Source organism: Olea europaea, chromosome 8 (genome assembly GCF_002742605.1).
Source record: "Olea europaea var. sylvestris chromosome 8, O_europaea_v1, whole genome shotgun sequence".
Lineage (NCBI taxonomy): Eukaryota > Viridiplantae > Streptophyta > Magnoliopsida > Lamiales > Oleaceae > Olea > Olea europaea.
Window position 1 is genome coordinate 18965167 of NC_036244.1, and position 18858 is coordinate 18984024.

The window sequence follows — 18858 nt, forward strand, 5'->3', positions numbered from 1 at the left end:
TTAATCTTCTTAATAAAGGACGCTAATTATTTTAATTGACTTAAATTTAATTTTTTTTCTTGTCTGTCTTTTTATGAAGTGTAGTATACTTAATGCATAATTTAGAATAAGATTAATACGAAAAGATAACATAAAGCTTCAATGATTATTACCATGAAAGTATTTTAAATTTAATTTTGTCGCACTCGGTGTTGTATTTGTTATTAGAACATGTTAGACTACATGAATGGATATGCCCCTATGCTTTGTGTGGTCATTGTGTGAATGATGGTTACGTTTGAATATGGATACTACAAGTTTTATGGAAAATTGTGTAATTTTGGATGATTTCACATCAATTCTAGCTGTGTTATTTCGGTTAAAGTTAGGGTTAAATTGATTTCACAAATAAATATACATTTATCATGAATAACATTTCACTCTAATTATATTAGTTGACTTGAGACCATGTGCTTATTGATTACATCGAAAAATTTCACACCTAACCTATCATGTACTTCTGTCCATTTCCAATCAAAAACTAAATACAGTAATCATATTTATTGTGATTTCTTAACAATAATCTGCCACATGCAACTCTGACTAACATAGAATATTAAACCAAAAATTATGAAATATATTAAAATTGTTGAATGGAGATCAATTTCTTTATTTCCACAAAGACCCTAGTTCAAACAAATTTTTTGGAAGCTAATATAATATTTTATTCCTATAGATTACATAATAGGAAAAATTCAAAACTAAAGTTCAAGCATCACACATTTCAAACCTACAAACAAAGGTTTCAAATTTCAAAAATAAAGTATTTATTAAAATTAATTAATTATGTATTTTATTAATTAAATATATTAAAGTCACAAAACTATACAATTTGATCACAAATTAACGATTTAGCTAATCACATATTATTTTTCGGTCACAAATCAGGATTTTCATATGTTACAAATTATTTTACATTTAAAATTCAAAATTTTTATAAGTCATAAGTTGTTCATCGTCACAAATTACAAATATTATAAATCACGACTTATTATACAATCACGAATTATCAAATTATCGATCACAAATTGACAATTTTTTAAGCCACGCATTATTTCTTAGTCATGAATTATTTATTAGTCACAGATTAACCAATTTAATGATCACAATTAACTAAATAATTTGTGACCACCGCAACTCTCTGTTGCCACCACCAGCTCACCATAAGCAAATTTGATCCAAAACGCCATCACCTCATCACCGTTGTAGCCTCCACCCTCACTTCCACTAACACCACAATTAACACTCCTTCAAACCAATCAACAAGAAATCATCACTGTACCAACACCTCACCTGCACCGTCATATCCACCACCACCATCACTCGTACCACCAGCAGCTAGCCAAAAAGGTCTCCCCACCATCAAGGTCCTTGGCTTCACTCCATCAATGTTCACCTCCAACTACTATAAATTAAGGAACTGTACATGGAGCCCCTACCACTATTGCCCTCATTGCCACTGCCAGATGTACCACCCCACCAAAACCTCCACTTACACTACCAGCAAAAACCACCCCAAACCTCCAATACCACCAAAATACGAAAAAACCACCACCACCACTCAAATAACCAAAACCAAAACCAAAACCACATTGCTGTCGTCTCCAGATCCACCACCACCTGCACCAACCACCTGTAGCACCATCGAATTGCAGCAGCAACAGGGCGAAGCCTTTGCGCAGCGATTTGCAACCAAGAAATGCTTCATCGACAGTGCTCATGGCGAAGATAGTAGAGAGATGGTCTACGATGGCGATGCTCTCCGGCGGTGGATGTTGACGAAGATTGTATAGAGTGTGGTGAGGAAGATGAGAATAGAGAAAAAATAAGGGGGAAAAAGAAAATGAATTAGGGTTTGGAATGAAACAGGGTAGATTAATTAATTTTTTTATATATTAATTAATTGATAAAATATTTTATTTTTGAAATATTAATTCTAGCATATGATTTATGAAATGGGATCTTTAAAAGTAGGCTTCCATGTAATTTCCGCTTACATAAGTATTTACTTTGTTGCAAGATGAATGAGATCCAAATAAAGAGTGAAACATGTATATGTGCCATAATTGAACCTAGTCAACTGAAGTTGAATTTGATTTTATCATCATCATCTAAATTTGAACAAACTTTCGACAAATTGAATTTTGATTAATTATTATTTTAAATGATATAGTTTAACAGTTGAGTTCAAGGTCAAGGGCAACAACTTGACTAATTTAAAAATGATTTTTTATCTACTATAAGAATATATTAAAATAGTAATCAGTAATTAATTTATTAAAAATTATATTAAGCCCATGTTTATTTTTGTTAAAAATATTTTTAACATATTTTGATAAAAATTCATAAATTATATGATCGAAAATATCTACTCATTACAAATCTTAGATGTCAAAATGTGAATTTTGCAAAGACAAAAAAGAAAGGGACGTCACACTAAATATAGTAGTTATCGTAAAGAAATACGTAGTAGAGGTTGAGGACAAGACATAAGAGTCAATTTTTCATGGAAGCTCTTCAAGGAGATCAGCCTTTAGTTCACCTACTTTGATAAAAATTCATAAATTATATGATCAAAAATATCAACTCATTACAAATCTTAGATGTCAAAATGTGAATTTCATATTGACAAAAAAGAAAGGGACGCCATACTAAATGTAGTAGTTATCGTAAAGAAAAACGTAGTAGAGGTTGAGTACAAGACATAATAGTCAAATTTTCATGAAAGTTCTTCAAGGAGATCAGCCTGCAGTTCACCTATTTCATAAGCATTCAGAGTTAGCTCAGTGATAGCAATGACATCCAGCAACGTGGGGTTAACTATTTTGAAGTTGGATAAAAGTTATGGATCTTGCGAAATATATGATTATAATTAATTATTGACCTTAATTTAAATTTTCAATGATTATTTTAACTAAATTAAGCAAGAACTAAATATGCATTAAACTAGACAACGTTGAATAAAATTAAGTGAATACCTCAATATTGCAACATTTATCAATTACGTTACTTATATTAGTTGGTTGATAAGTCTATTTTATATTAGCTTATTCAATACCTTAAAACGATGATATTTAGTTCCTTCTCAGATAAATTATGGTCTAAATTGTTGCATTTAGTGTTGAATAAATAAAATTCAATGGTGGTACAAGAAACCCAGAAAAAGAGCAAAATCTAAAGTTCGAGGACCAATACGTAAATACTCAAAACTTATGCCGGTCCTTACTATGAAGATTCAAGAGTGCTCAGAGTCAATTCGATAAAGAAAGACATCAAATGGATGAAATATAATCAAAATATGATCTCACGTCAAGTTTCAACCAAAAAAATTTATGCACCATTTTCAGACTCATATTGAGAACTTTTTTGACATAGTAAATGATCGAATTTGAAAATAATATTTGAAGAAAAGTTGTAGCCTTTGAGATAACTTTCCAATGTATCTTAAATCGCCTCAATCGGACATCAAAAGAAAAAATTGTGGTAAAAAGACTGAATGATGTGTATTGCAATCGAAGCTGATGACAACGCCCAGGCGCTATGTTTCTGATTTTTCTTTTGAAAGTTAGCGCTCAAGCATCCAATTGCTGCGCCTAGGCGACTCGCTGTCAAATAGGATTTTCGAGTGAAATTCATCTTCTTAAAAGCCAAACTCAGTAAAACTCTTCGAAGGCTTGAATAAGACAAAAATACAACCTGGAGAAGAGAATTGAGGAGGATTTTCACATATTAAGAGGTAAGAAACACTATTGGAGAATCAAAAAAGGAATTCAAAGAAGGAAAACATCAAGCAATTGAAGGTTTAGCACATTGATTGGAAGAGGAATGAGATCTTGGTGCAAGAATTCTAATTTTTCTTCTACATCTTTATTACAAATCCGATGATATACTCTAAAACAATTTATTGTTTTTCTTCTTTTGTTATTAATAGTTAAATTCATTGTTAGAGAAAATAATGTAATCAATTGGAATCCTTTATATATTTTTTTATTAAGATTCTTAGTTTTTATTGTTCCATGTATTGATTTTACTATGGATTGAAGACATGAAATTACTTGATCACTAATTTGATGATTTCGTGAATCATTTACAAATAGATATATGAGTTTAAGATTTAGATCATGTAGTAAAATTCGATACATTTGTATAAAGAGTAGAGATGCATATACTTATTATTGCGATCATAATTGAATTCCTAAGATAAAGAACTCGTTTAACTAATTTAAATTTGTATAGAGATATGAAATTTAATTAGTTAAATAGACTCAATGAAAATTCGAGATGGGTAAATAGAATACAATAGGAGAATTCCACTGAACATTACATTAGATATGAATCTTAATTTAAGATATAAATGTGACCAATAGGTGGAGCTATTCCGCCCTAATATCTGTCATAATTTGATCTCCAAACCTATCATGTGTGCAACCATTTGTTTTCTCTTAGTTAAATTAAAACTCAAATCCTCATCAAATAGTGCTTAAAAATAATTTGAATTAAGTGATAGAGTATTGTTCTCGTGGAATCGACAATCCGGACTCTTAGGTCCACTAGCTACTTATAACAATTCATACATTTGCGAAAATAAAATTGACAACACTTCTCAACATGTACCTAACGCACTCAATAATAGATTTCCTCATACTTACATTTTTTTTTGTCCCAATAAAGGGTAAATTGTCAAAATGGTCACTAAACTTTGCAAAAAGTTTTTAAGGGGTCATTGAATTTTACAAAAGGTTTCTACGGGGTCACTGAATTTTAAAAATCACCTAAGTGATCACTGAACTTTGTAAAAGGTTTTCCAGGAGTGCAAAGTTCAGTGATTTCATGGAAACATTTTATAAAGGTCAATACCTCGTAGAAATTTTTGCAAAGTTCAATGACCATTTATGTAATTTTTAAAGTTTAGTGACCCCTTGAAAACCTTTTCCAAAGTATAGTGACCATTTGAATAATTCACTCCCCAACAATAAATCCAAATCTATTGTAGGAGAATATCGGGCTTTAATGCATCACTACAAAAATAAAAGGCAAGAATATGGTACTTCTGTAAATAGTCCCACATGCATATGGACGCTGTAATGTCAGAATCCATTGTCACTCGACTATAAAGAATTCTTTTCAATTATTTAACTCAATTCACTATTAGGCCTCAATTTGATTGAGATTAAAATTAAATTTTTAAAAAATTTTGATAAAAATTCATCAAATATGTGTTTGAAAAGTTGTTGACCCTATAAAACATATGTGGTTAGAATTAATTATCAACTTTAATTTGAATTAAAATTTTAATTATAATTTCTATCAAACAGGAATTATATATCAAAATAATTAAATTCCGTCTATAGTCAACAATAGGGTCAATGCGTTCATAATGCAGAGGTTGCTGAGATAGGCCCTATCCCTAAATGTAATGCATTTCTCACCATTTTTTTTTTTTTAATATCTAAGTATCCACCTTACAGTGACTAAATCTTGGAGTCTACACCTTGGCCCCTCAAGTTGCAGACAGGTTAAACCGCAGGTTGTGCCTCAAACTGACCAGTGCTCAAGAGCCCTCCAACTGATCTGCCAAAATGTCAAGCAAGTCGTTTCCCATCTTTGCACCTTGCCTTCCAGTAGAGCTCCTGCCTTTCAGGATAAATCATACCTTCAAGGAGAATATCTGTCTTCCAAGAGCCTTCCAGGAATCGAACTCACGACCTCTGATCTGTCAGATTTGAAGCGCCCTCATCTTTACCAGTTGGGATGTGCCCTGGGGGCTCACCATTTCTTTTCTTGTGGCTTAGCTTTGTTGTTTAGTTGCAACTTGACAGTTCAATATTCCATGATTATGTTAGCCAGCACGTTGGAATAAACGAAGAAGAAAAATCTATGTTGTAAAATTATTGATTACTATTTAATTCTATTAAGATATTTAGAAACGTTTTACTTATTTTAAAGATGTATATCTTGGTCAGTATGCATGGATCTATTTTTATAATAAAATTCCAATTCACTTTTAATTATCTTATAATTTCCCCTATTTCTTTTAATTTCACGATCGGTATATTTGATTATTAATTTCATCTACAATAGTGTCATCAAATTTAAACAAATTTCTTAAACTTTAAGAATCTTCGTAGTATTCACGGATTTGAATAAAATTCCACAAATTCTATAAGATTTTAATAGAATTATATTATATAGATCTATATTTATATCTATTGTCTATTTATAATTCTATAATCCTATAGGCATGATTTAATATTCCTACTATCTAATAATGAATTGCAGCTGACATATAATAAATTTGTATGAAATTATATAGGCACGATTTAATATTTCTACTATCTAATAATTAATTGCATCTGACATATAATAAATCTTTATGAAATTATATAGGCATGATTTAATATTTCTACTATCTTATAATTAATACGAAGTATTTAAAAAAAAAAAAAAAGAGTATAGTAGTTTGTTTCATCTTAGTTGTCTGGCTCTCAAATTGCATAACTCGGGTGTACCTTACGAATTACATCATGTATGAAATTTCAAAAGTCAAGAAGAGATATTCGAGTGAAGGGCTTCTGGTTTATCTTTGTTGGACGAAGGGGGCCATCTTCATAACTTCTTTGACTTTATCTTTATGGTGATGATGCAATTTCTATGGGATATTCATCCAATATTTTTTTTTCAAGAGGAATTAATTACTTCTAAGAGGGTATTAATAGTCAATAGACGCTGAGTAATAAATTAGAAGTCGGTCAATGGCAATTGCAAGTTCTTGTTCTACTGATCGTTCCTCTAGACTCCCTTCAGTTTATTGATTTTTCTCTTTGAAGAGAGTTGTGTGCTTAAAGCAATTGACATTAGAAAATATTAGGGGCAATCTAATGAACACCGATGCTGATCTTATATTTTCTATTGATAAATTTTAAATTTAATTCAAATGTCGAGACACAACATAAGTTTATTCACCCAATGACTTTATATGACACATTATCGGTATTTAACATAGAATCAACACCGATGCTTAGTAAATCATTTCTATAAAAAGTATACATGAAATAATTATCTCATAGTAGATGTTCTACAAATTAATAACCTCCACCAATAATAAATTACTACGCAACCAACCATATTAACTTAGAGAGGTCAGACTGTATACATATTTTTATTCATATGCATCCATTTGACCCCATACACATTTTGCCTTATTTGGTAAGAATTAAAATCAGATTTTTAGCATAATAAAATGTACTGTTGCAAACTTACGAGCTCTATGAAATGTGTGAATAAAATTAATCGTTGACTTTAAATTATATTTGAATTCCTATCAAATAGAGTCTTAAATTATAATATACATGTTATCTCGTTATATCTTTTGTATTTCGCTACACATTCAACTTCAAGTTTATTCAAATCTAATATTCATCTTTTCAATTGAACAAAGATATTCGTTTTGTCTTTTCAGTTGAACGAAGTTAATAAACTCAATTCAAGAGGATTGCAAAATTTTAAAATTAAAAATATTTCTTCAAGTTTGAAAGATATTCTAATATATTTAAGTTTGTGTATATATTTATTCGGCCATCTTATCTAAATGACCTGTAAACTGAAATTTCTTTCTTTTTTGTTATCAAAAATCTCACGTGTGAATAATTTTTATAAATAGGTGACGCAAAAACTCTGTGACTACTTCCAATTATAAAAATCTCGAGTATTCCTTTTTCTTTCTCCAATAAAAAACATGATGCAATGGAAAATATTTGCAACAAAGTAAATAAATTTCAATTATTATGGACCGACTCATTTTGTTTAAAATTCGCCCATCAACTTTCTGTAAAACACCTTCCGGGCTTACATAGACTTTCATGAATCGGTTCATTTAAAAGCCTCCGATCAAACAATCCACACTTATTATCCACATCTCATATGAGATCCACCGCACATTTCGTAAAATCTACAAATATTACTTATTATCCACACATTATTAGAACTCACAATATATAATCACCAAGCATGCTCAAATACTGCTCTAGCACACTGGAAGACACCAAAGACCAATACATATGTTACACCAAAATATCAGTACAAAACCAGAAAATAAACAAGAAAAATATTACAAGAAAAATGGCAAAAGAACAAATCCTCAGCCGTTCACTGAAACTCGAACCACACGGCATCCAGATGAAGGTCCTTTCATCTATGGGGCTTAGACTCAAGAAAATACATGATTGTACCCGTCTGTATGACCCACACCGATCGCCCCAAACCCTAAGGTTTTCCTCTATCAGATTAAAGGAAACCACAAGGGTAAATCACATATCAATCCCTCCAATACACTTAGTATTTAGTATCACAAAGAAAGAATCACTCAGATTTCAGATCCAATCAGAGATTGGATGGTCACGAAGAAGGAAGGGTTTGGAAGGATCTCGAAGCACAGCCGCAGCTGAAGAGAGTAAAATGACGGTCCAGCTGAATTAGGGCAAGAGGTGGAAGTATATATATCCAACCAAGGCAACCATAGATCAGATTTTAATCCAACGGTCAGGGGGCTTTCAGTAATCTGAAGAAAACGTATTTATTGACTGCGTTAAAAAACGCCACGTCAAAAAACACGTTTTTATCTACCTTTGGGCCGGGGCGGATCAGGGTCAAGTTATTGGGCAAGAGCCTAGAATATTAAAACAGTTATTTGGGTTTTAGCCCATTTGTCATCACAGCCCAGAAAGGTTATTGGTCATCACAGCCCAACAACCTCCACCTTGATGCCAATGGGATTTCTGAACACTTGCAGCCCTCCTATTGACACCAAGTTTGTACATGCATTTAAAGAATTAACCTGAATCAATATTCAAAAGTGCCAAACATGATTTAAACTTAGAAAGAGGCAATACCTTTGTCCCCATGTCTAATGGATTGTACTGTGTAGGAATTTTTTCAAGAAGAACAAATTCATTTGAGACAATATCTCTAATAAAATGTAACTTTACATCTATGTGTTTAGTTCTTTCATGAAAAATAGGATTCTTACACAAGTGTATTGCACTTTGGCTATCTGAATAAACAACTACAGGTTCATTTAACATCCTAATTTCAGATAATAGTCCCTTGAGCCACAAAGCTTCCTTCACAGCTTCTGTGGCAGCTACATACTCGGCCTCCGTGGTTGATAAAGCAACTATAGGCTGTAATTGGGACTTCCAACTCACATAGGTACCACAAAGAGTGAACATATAGGCAGAAGTGGACTTTCTATGGTCCCTATCACCAGCAAAATCAGCATCCACAAAGCCTTTAAGTGTTATTCCTTCATTACCTCTTTTATATACTAATCCTATGCTAGAAGTGCCTTTTAAGTACCTAAGTAACCACTTAAGTGCTTCCCAATGTTCGGGACCAGGATTAACCATAAATCTACTTAAAGTGCTAATTGCATGAGCCACATCAGGTCTGGTACAGACCATGGTATACATTATAGACCCTATAGCATTAGCATATGGAACCTTTTCCATGTACTTTATATCAGATTCATCAATTGGGCATTGCTCTTTACTTAATTTGAAATGACTAGCTAAAGGCAAAGACACATATTTTGATTCATGCATTGAAAACTTGGATAAAACTTTTTCTATGTAAGCTGATTGTTTCAAAATCAAAATGTATTGTGCTCTTTTTCTAAGTATATCCATTCCCAATATCCTTTTAGCATGACCCAGATTTTTCATTTCAAATTCAGCACCAAAAGTATCTTTAATATCATTTATCTGTTTTAAATCAGGCCCAATCAGCGGCATGTCATCAACATAAAGTAACAGAAAAATAGATATTGAAAAATCAGAATCTTTCTTAAAGTAAAGGCAATGATCATAAGAGCTTCTTACAAAACCAACAGTCATAACAAAAGTATCAGACTTTTTATACCATTGTCTAGGGGACTGTTTTAAACCATATAAGGATTTCTTAAGCAAGCACACAAAGTCAGATTTAGATTTATTCACAAAACCTTCAGGTTGTGACATATAAATTGTCTCATCTAAATCACCATGTAAGAAAGCTGTTTTTACATCCATTTGTTCTAATTCCCAATTGTGATGTGCAACTAATGCTAGTAGGACTCTTATAGTTGTGTATTTTACAACGGGTGAAAATATCTCATTGTAATCTACACCCTGTTTTTGTGTAAATCCTTTAGCAACTAATCTTGCTTTAAATCTCACAGGCTCATTATCTGAACTGCCTTCTTTCACCTTGTAAATCCATTAACAGTCAACTATGGATTTTACAAGATCCCAAGTTTTATTCTTCATCAGAGAACTCATCTCTTCTCTCATGGCAACTTCCCACTTGCCAGACTGGTTACAACTCATGGCTTCACTATAGGTCTTGGGTTCCTTATAGGCTAGGTCATTATAAGACATGACAGAATAGGATAGATAGTCTTCATATCTTGTAGGTTCTCTTATGTTCCTTCTAGGCCTATCCCTAGTCAATTGATAGTCACTAAGATCACTTTGTTGACTAAGATCATCCATTTCGGTTTGTTTATGTTCCTCCACACCTGAATTTTTTAATTCAGTTTGAGTCTGAGGTAGTGTAGGTTCATTTTCTCTCACATTATTAGGAACAGAATCAGTTTGAGATCCCAACTCCACCTGAAACCTTGTCACACTTGGGTTTTCAGGGTCTGCAGACTTTTGTTTTTCTAAACAGGGCATCTCTTCCTCATTGAAGGTAACATCTCTACTTGTTATCATTTTATACCCCCCTTGACCTCTAGCCCATAACCTATAGCCCTTAATTCCTTCAGGATAACCTAAGAACACACATTTCTGAGCCCTTGGCTCCAGTTTCCCCAAATTCTGGTGACAATAAGCTGTACACCCGAATATTCTAAGGTGGGAATAGTCTGGTATTTTTCCAGACCACTTCTCTTCAGGTGTCTTACCTTCCAAAGCACTAGAAGGGGTTCTATTCACTATATATGTAGCTGTCATTACAGCCTCCCCCCACAACACCTTAGGAACTCCTGATCCCACCATCATACACCTAATCTTATCCAACAAGGTCATATTCATTCTCTCAGTCACCCCATTCTGTTGAGGTGTGTATGGGACAGTTTTGTGTCTTAGGATACCATTTGATTCACAAAATTTATCAAATTCTGAGTTGCAAAATTCAAGTCCATTATTAGTTCTCAAAATTTTAATCTTTGTAAACATTTGATTTTCAATAAGGACTTTCCAGTTTTTAAACTTTTCAAAGGTTTCAGATTTGTGCTTTAGTAGAAACACCCACACCTTTCTTGAAAAGTCATCAATTATTGAGAGGAAATACTTATTTCCCCTTGGACTACGTTGTGGAGGTTGGACCCCACAAATCAGAGTGGACATATTCCAATGGAGAAGTAGTTTTATGTTTTCCAGAATTAAAATGGAGTCTGTGATGTTTGCCAAAAGTGTAGCTTTCACAGAAAGGTATTTTTGATATTTGGTCATTACCAAATACCCCTTTTTTTATGTAGGATTGTGAGGCCTTTTTCACCAACATGTGCAAGCCTCTTATGCCATTTTAAGGTGGAATCAGATTCAGTATTAGAGATAGTTGTATTATTTCAGCTCTAACTACATATATTCCATTTTTCTTGACACCCTTAAAGATGACAAGAGATCCCTTGATCACTTTCATCAATCTATCCCTAATCCTACCACACAGCCCTAGGTCATCTAATTCTCCCATAGAGATCAGATTTCTTTTAAGTTCAGGAACATACCTCACTCTCTCTAGGGTATACATGTATCCATTTTCAAATTTTAGGGTCACATTACCTAGTCCTTCAACTCTACAGGCAATATTATTCCCCATCACCACTTCACCACCAGCTAACTTCTTAAAATCTTGAAGCCAGGACCTTTCATGTGTAATATGAAAGGTACAACCTGAGTCCAAAATCCACTTATGAACATATCTATTGTGGGCATAATTTGCCACCTCCAGATCAGGTTGCTGAGCCACCACATATACATCAACAGTATTAGGCTCAGCAGGCTCAACTACATTTCCCTCATCAACTTTCTTCTCTTTAGGTTCAATTTTCTTGTTATAGCAGTCTTTTATGTAATGACCAAGCTTACCACAGCCATAGCACTTCCTGTTATTTCTAGATTTTGATTTAGATCTTGATTTACTCCTGAACTTCTTCCTGTTACTATTTCCAGAATTGTTTTGATTGGATAGTTATTATTTTGCCTATTTGGTTGCCTTTCCCTCATGCACAAACTCTCATGTTCCTTCCCATGTTTTTCAATTTTAAGTTCCAATTCTTTACTTCTTATAGGATTTATAACAACTTCTGGGGTCAAAGTATCTCTGCCATACTTAATGGCAGATTTGACATCCCAATATGCTTCTGGTATAGCATTAAGAAGTATTACTGCTTTATATTTTTCAGAAATTTTATCCCCTGCATTGGTGATATCTTGTACCAATTTATTAAAGGTATCAAGATTATCATCCAGGTCTTTGGTTGGATCAATCTTAAAACTAAAGAACCTTTCTAGAAGGAAGAGTTTATTAGGTAAGGATTTCACTAAGTACAGTTCCTCTAATTTCTCCCATAAGGCCTTAGCATTTTCTAATTTCCCTACTTTCCTTAGCACTTGGTCAGATAGGTGGAGAATTATTGAGGTATAGGCTAGGTCATCTGATTCAGTTTTCTGATCTTGTGTCATTGTTTCAGGAAACTCTCCAGTTATTGCCTTAGAGACTTTTTGTTGTTCTAAAACCCCTCTCATTTTTTGCTGCCATATAGGAAAATCTCCCTTCCCATTAAAGGCCCCAAGTTCAAAACTATTGGAAGTCATTTTCTAGATCAAACAGGTCACACTCAGTAATTTCTGATTTGATCACAACATACAAGTGAGAAAAACAGAGATTCTTCATATCACAGGCAAAGCAACATAATGTGTGTAAGTGCGGAAATAACAATTTAAAATACACACAGTCTTCAACACCAAGTTAAAGAAATCAACTACCCTGCCCTACCAGGATTCCATGAGACTCAAGATCTCAGGTCAAGGCTTGGGTGAAGGGTAGAGGTTTTGTTTGATAAACAAAAAAAAAATTAAGAGAGATATTAATACAGAATATAAGAACAGAACACACAGTTACAATCTTCAAGCACATCAAGAATCAGTAACTAAAACACAAGTATACTTCAATGCTTTTATCAGATGAATATAGGCAGAATAACTCTTAACACATAGATATACTGCAATACTTTCATCAAACAGATGTAGGTAGATTCACGCTAAGTACACAAGCATACTGCATTACTTTTAACAAAAATAAGCATAGACAGTTTTAATGCTTAAGTACAAAGTTCCAAATTCACAAAACAATTAACAAGAAGAAAAATTATCAGTCAACTAAGACATGTAACGAAAAAATCAGGCAGTAAAGTTTTGAGTTCAAGAATTAAACCACAGTGGTGGTCGTTTCACTTGACCACACACAGTTTCCACGAAGGCGGCAGTCAACAATACCCAAACTCGAACACTCAAATAACCGAAGCAGTTTTTCACCAAGAGAAACAGATTTATCACAAAGAACATCGAGATATAGGGGTTTGACTCCAAAAAGAATTTACCAGATCACTGTATCAAGTAAGAACGTAGTTCGATTCACCCACACGAGCCAGACGAAGGCTCTGATACCACTGTTACACCAAGATATCAGTACAAAATCAGAAAATAAACAAGAAAAATATTACAAGAAAAATGGCAGAAGAACAAATCCTCAGCCGTTCACTGAAACTCGAACCACACGGCATCCAGATGAAGGTCCTTTCATCTATGGGGCTCAGACTCAAGAAAATACAGGATTGTACCCGTCTGTATGACCCACACCGATCGCCCCAAACCCTAAGGTTTTCCTCTATCAGATTAAAGGAAACCACAAGGGTAAATCACACACCAATCCCTCCAATACACTTAGTATTTAGTATCACAAAGAAAGAATCACTCAGATTTCAGATCCAATCAGAGATTGGATGGTCACGAAGAAGGACGGGTTTGGAAGGATCTCGAAGCACAGCCGCAGCTGAAGAGAGGAGTAAAATGACGGTCCAGCTGAATTAGGGCAAGAGGTGGAAGTATATATAGCCAACCAAGGCAGCCATAGATCAGATTTTAATCCAACGGTCAAGGGGCTTTCAGTAATATGAAGAAAACGTGTTTATTGGCTGCGTTAAAAAACGCCACGCCAAAAAACACGTTTTTATCTACCTTTGGGTCGGGGCGGATCAGGGTCAAGTTATTGGGCAAGAGCCTAGAATATTAAAACAGTTATTTGGGCTTTAGCCCATTTGTCATCACAGCCTAGAAAGGTTATTGGTCTTCACAGCCCAACAACATAAGTGAAAAATGGCATCCCATTTCAACCCTGCAAAACAATTATTAGTGATTTCATTGAATGTTCAATGAAATAGCTAATTAAATAACTTAAAACATGGGAGTATTTTCTTTAGCAAGTAATTAATAGTATGCGATACAAACAAGAGGAGTGATTAATAGTACGATGATACAACATGAAAAGGGATAACCCGTGAAAGCTTTCTCGTTGCTACTTCCGCTAAATCTCCTTCACCTTTCTCTTGGGCAAAGAAACTTTAGTGGAAGCAGCAAAAAGAAGCTTGGGTTATCCAACTTACATTATGATCAAAATTAGAAAATCATAAGTGGTTTGCTCCTCTTAAATAAAACTACTTTTTTTTTTTTCTTTTTTCTAATTGGAGCACAAAATTAACTGGGTTCATCCTTGCAGTTTCAAGATTGTATTGCTCCATTTAGCCATCTTGAATGATAAGCCTTTGCCTTGTGAGGAGTAATCATCTCAAGATCATGATGAATGCATTTGTGATACGAGAAGTCTTCCACTGTTCCATCGGTCCTTACAAGTAAAAAGCAGCGTGATTCTACATGTTTTGGGTGACGACCAACCTGAAACACAAGGAAAATATGTGAAGAAATTTTCAATCTTCTCTTTGCATCGAACACTTTTTTTTTTTAATAAATATTAACGTGTGGAATGTACCTTTATCTCCATAGCACCAATTCCAATCTTCTCTTTGAATCGAGGATGAAACTGTAGAGCCCTCATTGCAGCAGACTTGTCTTCACCAGTTAACTGGTGATCAATAGGGTACCTAAACCACACAAGATAAATTGTTTGATTTACGAGGACTGCATCAACAGTTTAAGTAAATGTAAGTCTTGCAAGCATTAATCATTAGATTCACTAACATAAAATGTTTAGTGCTAAAAAAGAAAAGAAAAATAAATAGATTTACGTACTCATGTAAAATACGCTGCAAAACCCGTGAAATCCTCTGTATGTCATCTTGTAAGATATACTGCGAGTACATATCTGTTGTCAAATTTTACGCTCCTTTCCTCTCAATAGACACTCGGTGACATATTTGCCTAGTGTTTCTTTTTGCTTCACTGGTAACTTAATGTTCTCTTTCTGTTTAGTAGAGCCAACATGGGTACTCAGCAGGTTCATGTCCCTGATGCATGATGGAGTAGAAACCATTGAACCAAAGGAGTTATCACCTTCAAAAATGCAAGTATAGCCTGATCCATGTATGGATGCATGTGGTAAAGAAATTTCTATTCAAGAAATGACATGATTATAATAAATTGAATCCAAAAATATATCAATAATGAATCAACATCAACTTCCTTTTTACATGAAAGTAGCTTGCTTTTACCAGATGATATCCACAATGATATCAACTATACACAGTATCGAGTACATTATGTTTACCTTCCCGTTAAATATAATATCAAAACTGCAACCAGTTCCAATCGAGGGAGTTTGTCCCCATGCCAATGCCTCAAGACTCCCTTGAAGTCCATCTGTTTGTCCAGTCTTAGCAGCTTTAACAAAGCAATCACTAGGATTCTGTGACATCTTGTTCTACTACTGATACTCTAGTACTAACAGGGCTATAATTTTTACTCAAAACCTATGTATAATTATAATTTGTTTAGATACATTTACAAGGAAAAATAGAGGCAAGTAGAAATGCACCGCAAGTCTTCGAAATTGAGCGGAGTTGTATTAGGATTACTATTTGTCAATTTGGTGAATTCAAATCTATTAGGGAAATAAAGGAATGAGAATAATATGGCAATATGAAAATCAAACAAGAGCGTGGTAAAAAAATACCATGAGCAGAATAAGAGAATTTTATTTATATCAAGAATGGAGGATTCCAAATTATTGTTTAGAACGTAAGGATTGATTTTTTTTAGAGCTTTTCTTTTTATATATATAGTGCAAAGAAGAGAAGAGCCTAAGATATGGTGGAATTCGACTATAATAAGTCTATACAATAATGGAGCGTTTAAAATAAAATAAGATTCAAAAATCCATCAAAATTGTGAACTGTTCCAAAGCCGGATAAAATTGCACTCTTGTTTTGGGCGCTCGAGCAGATGCTTAGCATGTAGTTAGTGCCGATGTGATGCTTTCTTTTCCTTGCATGATTTCTTCCTCTACCATTGTAAATTGGACTTCTTCGAGTCTAACACGAATCATCATATCCCAAATTGAATTTCAAATAGAATTCTCAAATAGACTTCAACTAGAATTCCCAAATAGTCTTCAAAATAAAATTCGGCTAACACTCTAATTCTAACAAAATCATTCAAAATTGATTCCTTGCAGATTTGATCGCTTATCTTCAATTTGGTGCAATCATATTGCCTAACTTTGATTTGCTAGTAAATATGGTCATTGTGTATACTACCCTTTTAACACTTTTTTTTTTTTTATTTATCGTAACCTACTCTTTTACTTTATTTAAAAAAAAAAATTGCATTAACTAGCACATTTTTTTATTTTTTTATATTTTTTGAACTTTAGTTAAACTCGAGACACTAGACAAAGTTGGGTAATTTGATTGAACCAAATTAATGATGAGCAAAAACTCAAAGCCAGGTTACCAGCACTGCAGTACATTTAACGTCCAAGTCTGCATGCAAATCTAAATTGGGTAACTTGATTGCATCAAATTAAAAATTAGCTGCAAAATCTGCAAGAAAATAGAAGTTGGTTGACATAGTTACTCCAAATTGAAGATGATTAACCTTGATGCAACTCGCATTTAACCCTCGAATGCAGTGAGTGATTAAATATCATGCCAAAAGCGTTGATATGACTTCAATGAAATATTGACCTTTTTCAGTTGGTGGTTGGAATTAATGTGGTATTGAAGTTGCAAAAGTATTGGGTGACAATCAACCACCAGTGATACAAATATGCTTGAAAAGTGTGTATAAATTGATAGAAATTAGTACTGAATAAATAGATAATACACGTGGATCTCACGAAATAAGAGAATAAAAAGTGATTTAATCTTTTATAAACAATTTGTAAGCATTAACCAAACATAGGCTAAATATTCTCCTCGGTGTCATGTAATTCCTCATATTGATTGGGCCATACTTATTTTAACGAACATAACTTTTAAAATTACCAATGTAGCTAGTAGCTTGGTTTGCATATTTAAGGCTGACTATACCATTTGAAGACATCACAAGGCACGCTGCCATGAGACGATTCATCTTTCTAGCATGCGAAGTTTCTTGCTTTGTGGATTTTACTACTTAAATTCATTTTTGAGGAGATAAAAATTGAAAATTATTGTCTGAATTTGGTACTCCTTTTAGCATGTTCGATTAGAGATGGCAAAAAAGCCTGTTTAACCCGATATCCATGAGGCCCCGCCCCGAATGGGGATATGATGGATATGGGACGAGGGTCATTGCTTTGTAGTGGGTATGGGATGAGTACGAGAAACATAATCCCTGTCCCATTTAATATTAATTTAAAATTTAAGTTTTTATCAAACAAAAATAATAGATTTATTATCATTTTTTTTAAAAAAAAACATAAGTTATTTTTAACAAATTGATAAAAAAGTAATACTATTTACTAACTAAGGACGTAAAAAACTTAATATCTGAGATGTGAACTCCTACCTAACAAAAATACCCAATAGGATGGGGTGAGAATGACCAACCCGTCTCATTCGTGGCCCATTGCCATCCCTATGTTCGGCTGTACATAGTATCTCAAAGACGTCAAAAGATAAATTTGATACGCAATATTCATGAGGATTGAATGCTATTATTGATAAAACATCATAATTAATGTTATATTAAAAGAGAATCAATCAACATCGAACCAATGATAAAGAAGTTTACAAAAGTGGTTATATAAATGCTTTCTATTATGGCCCTTTGTTTTCTCCCACTACCAGATTCCCCTTCCCAAACATTTCGGCGGTTATTTAAAATTTAATTGTACAAGTGAATCTTACATCAAGAAAATATCGTTTACAAGAACTATTCAAAAATTTCCACTTTATCAGGAACCAAACTTTCGTGCAATGTATGATTGAATCATGATGTCTAAAAGTCATTAGTAGTTAAAATGCACCACAACTCTTTTGATCGATGGATTAGGGGACCCATAGTCACCTAAAATGATGAAGATTTGTACTAAAATATATTGGACTTCATAATACTCATTCACATGCGGGTTGGATTCATTTTTCATTAAAGACCAGCACCTTCACAATTTTTACAAACAAGCAGCTCTAAAACTAATTTTCTAAACCTTGATGATTCTAATACCAAATCACTCCACTTCAACTAAAAGCTTTATATATATCTAGTAAATAGAAGCGTATATAAATCCACTATAAATAATTCTATAGAGATCTATGTGAAACAAAGAATGAGCAATCACTATGAT

General features: G+C 33.4%; 2 protein-coding genes across 2 annotated transcripts in view; both read right to left on the minus strand.

Annotated features, from left to right (window-relative positions):
* Positions 1-14820: 14820 nt before the first annotated feature.
* LOC111399094 (DNA-directed RNA polymerase IV subunit 1-like) lies at positions 14821-15585 on the minus strand. Its single transcript, XM_023026331.1, has 3 exons — positions 15384-15585; positions 15124-15235; positions 14821-15029 (listed from the first exon to the last, which is right to left on the minus strand). The coding sequence occupies exons 1-3, from the start codon at positions 15452-15454 to the stop codon at positions 14856-14858; spliced, it is 357 nt and encodes a 118-aa protein (XP_022882099.1). The 5' UTR covers positions 15455-15585; the 3' UTR covers positions 14821-14855.
* A 1442-nt stretch (positions 15586-17027) lies between these two features.
* Positions 17028-18858, minus strand: part of LOC111398395 (DNA-directed RNA polymerase IV subunit 1-like) — a 22434-nt gene continuing 20603 nt past the window's right edge. Inside the window, exons 3-5 of the mRNA XM_023025307.1 lie at positions 18668-18755; positions 18094-18225; positions 17028-17083 (exon numbers count right to left, since the gene is read on the minus strand). Coding sequence (XP_022881075.1) covers positions 17028-17083; positions 18094-18225; positions 18668-18755 — 276 coding nt within the window. The remainder of the gene's footprint in view (positions 17084-18093; positions 18226-18667; positions 18756-18858) is intronic.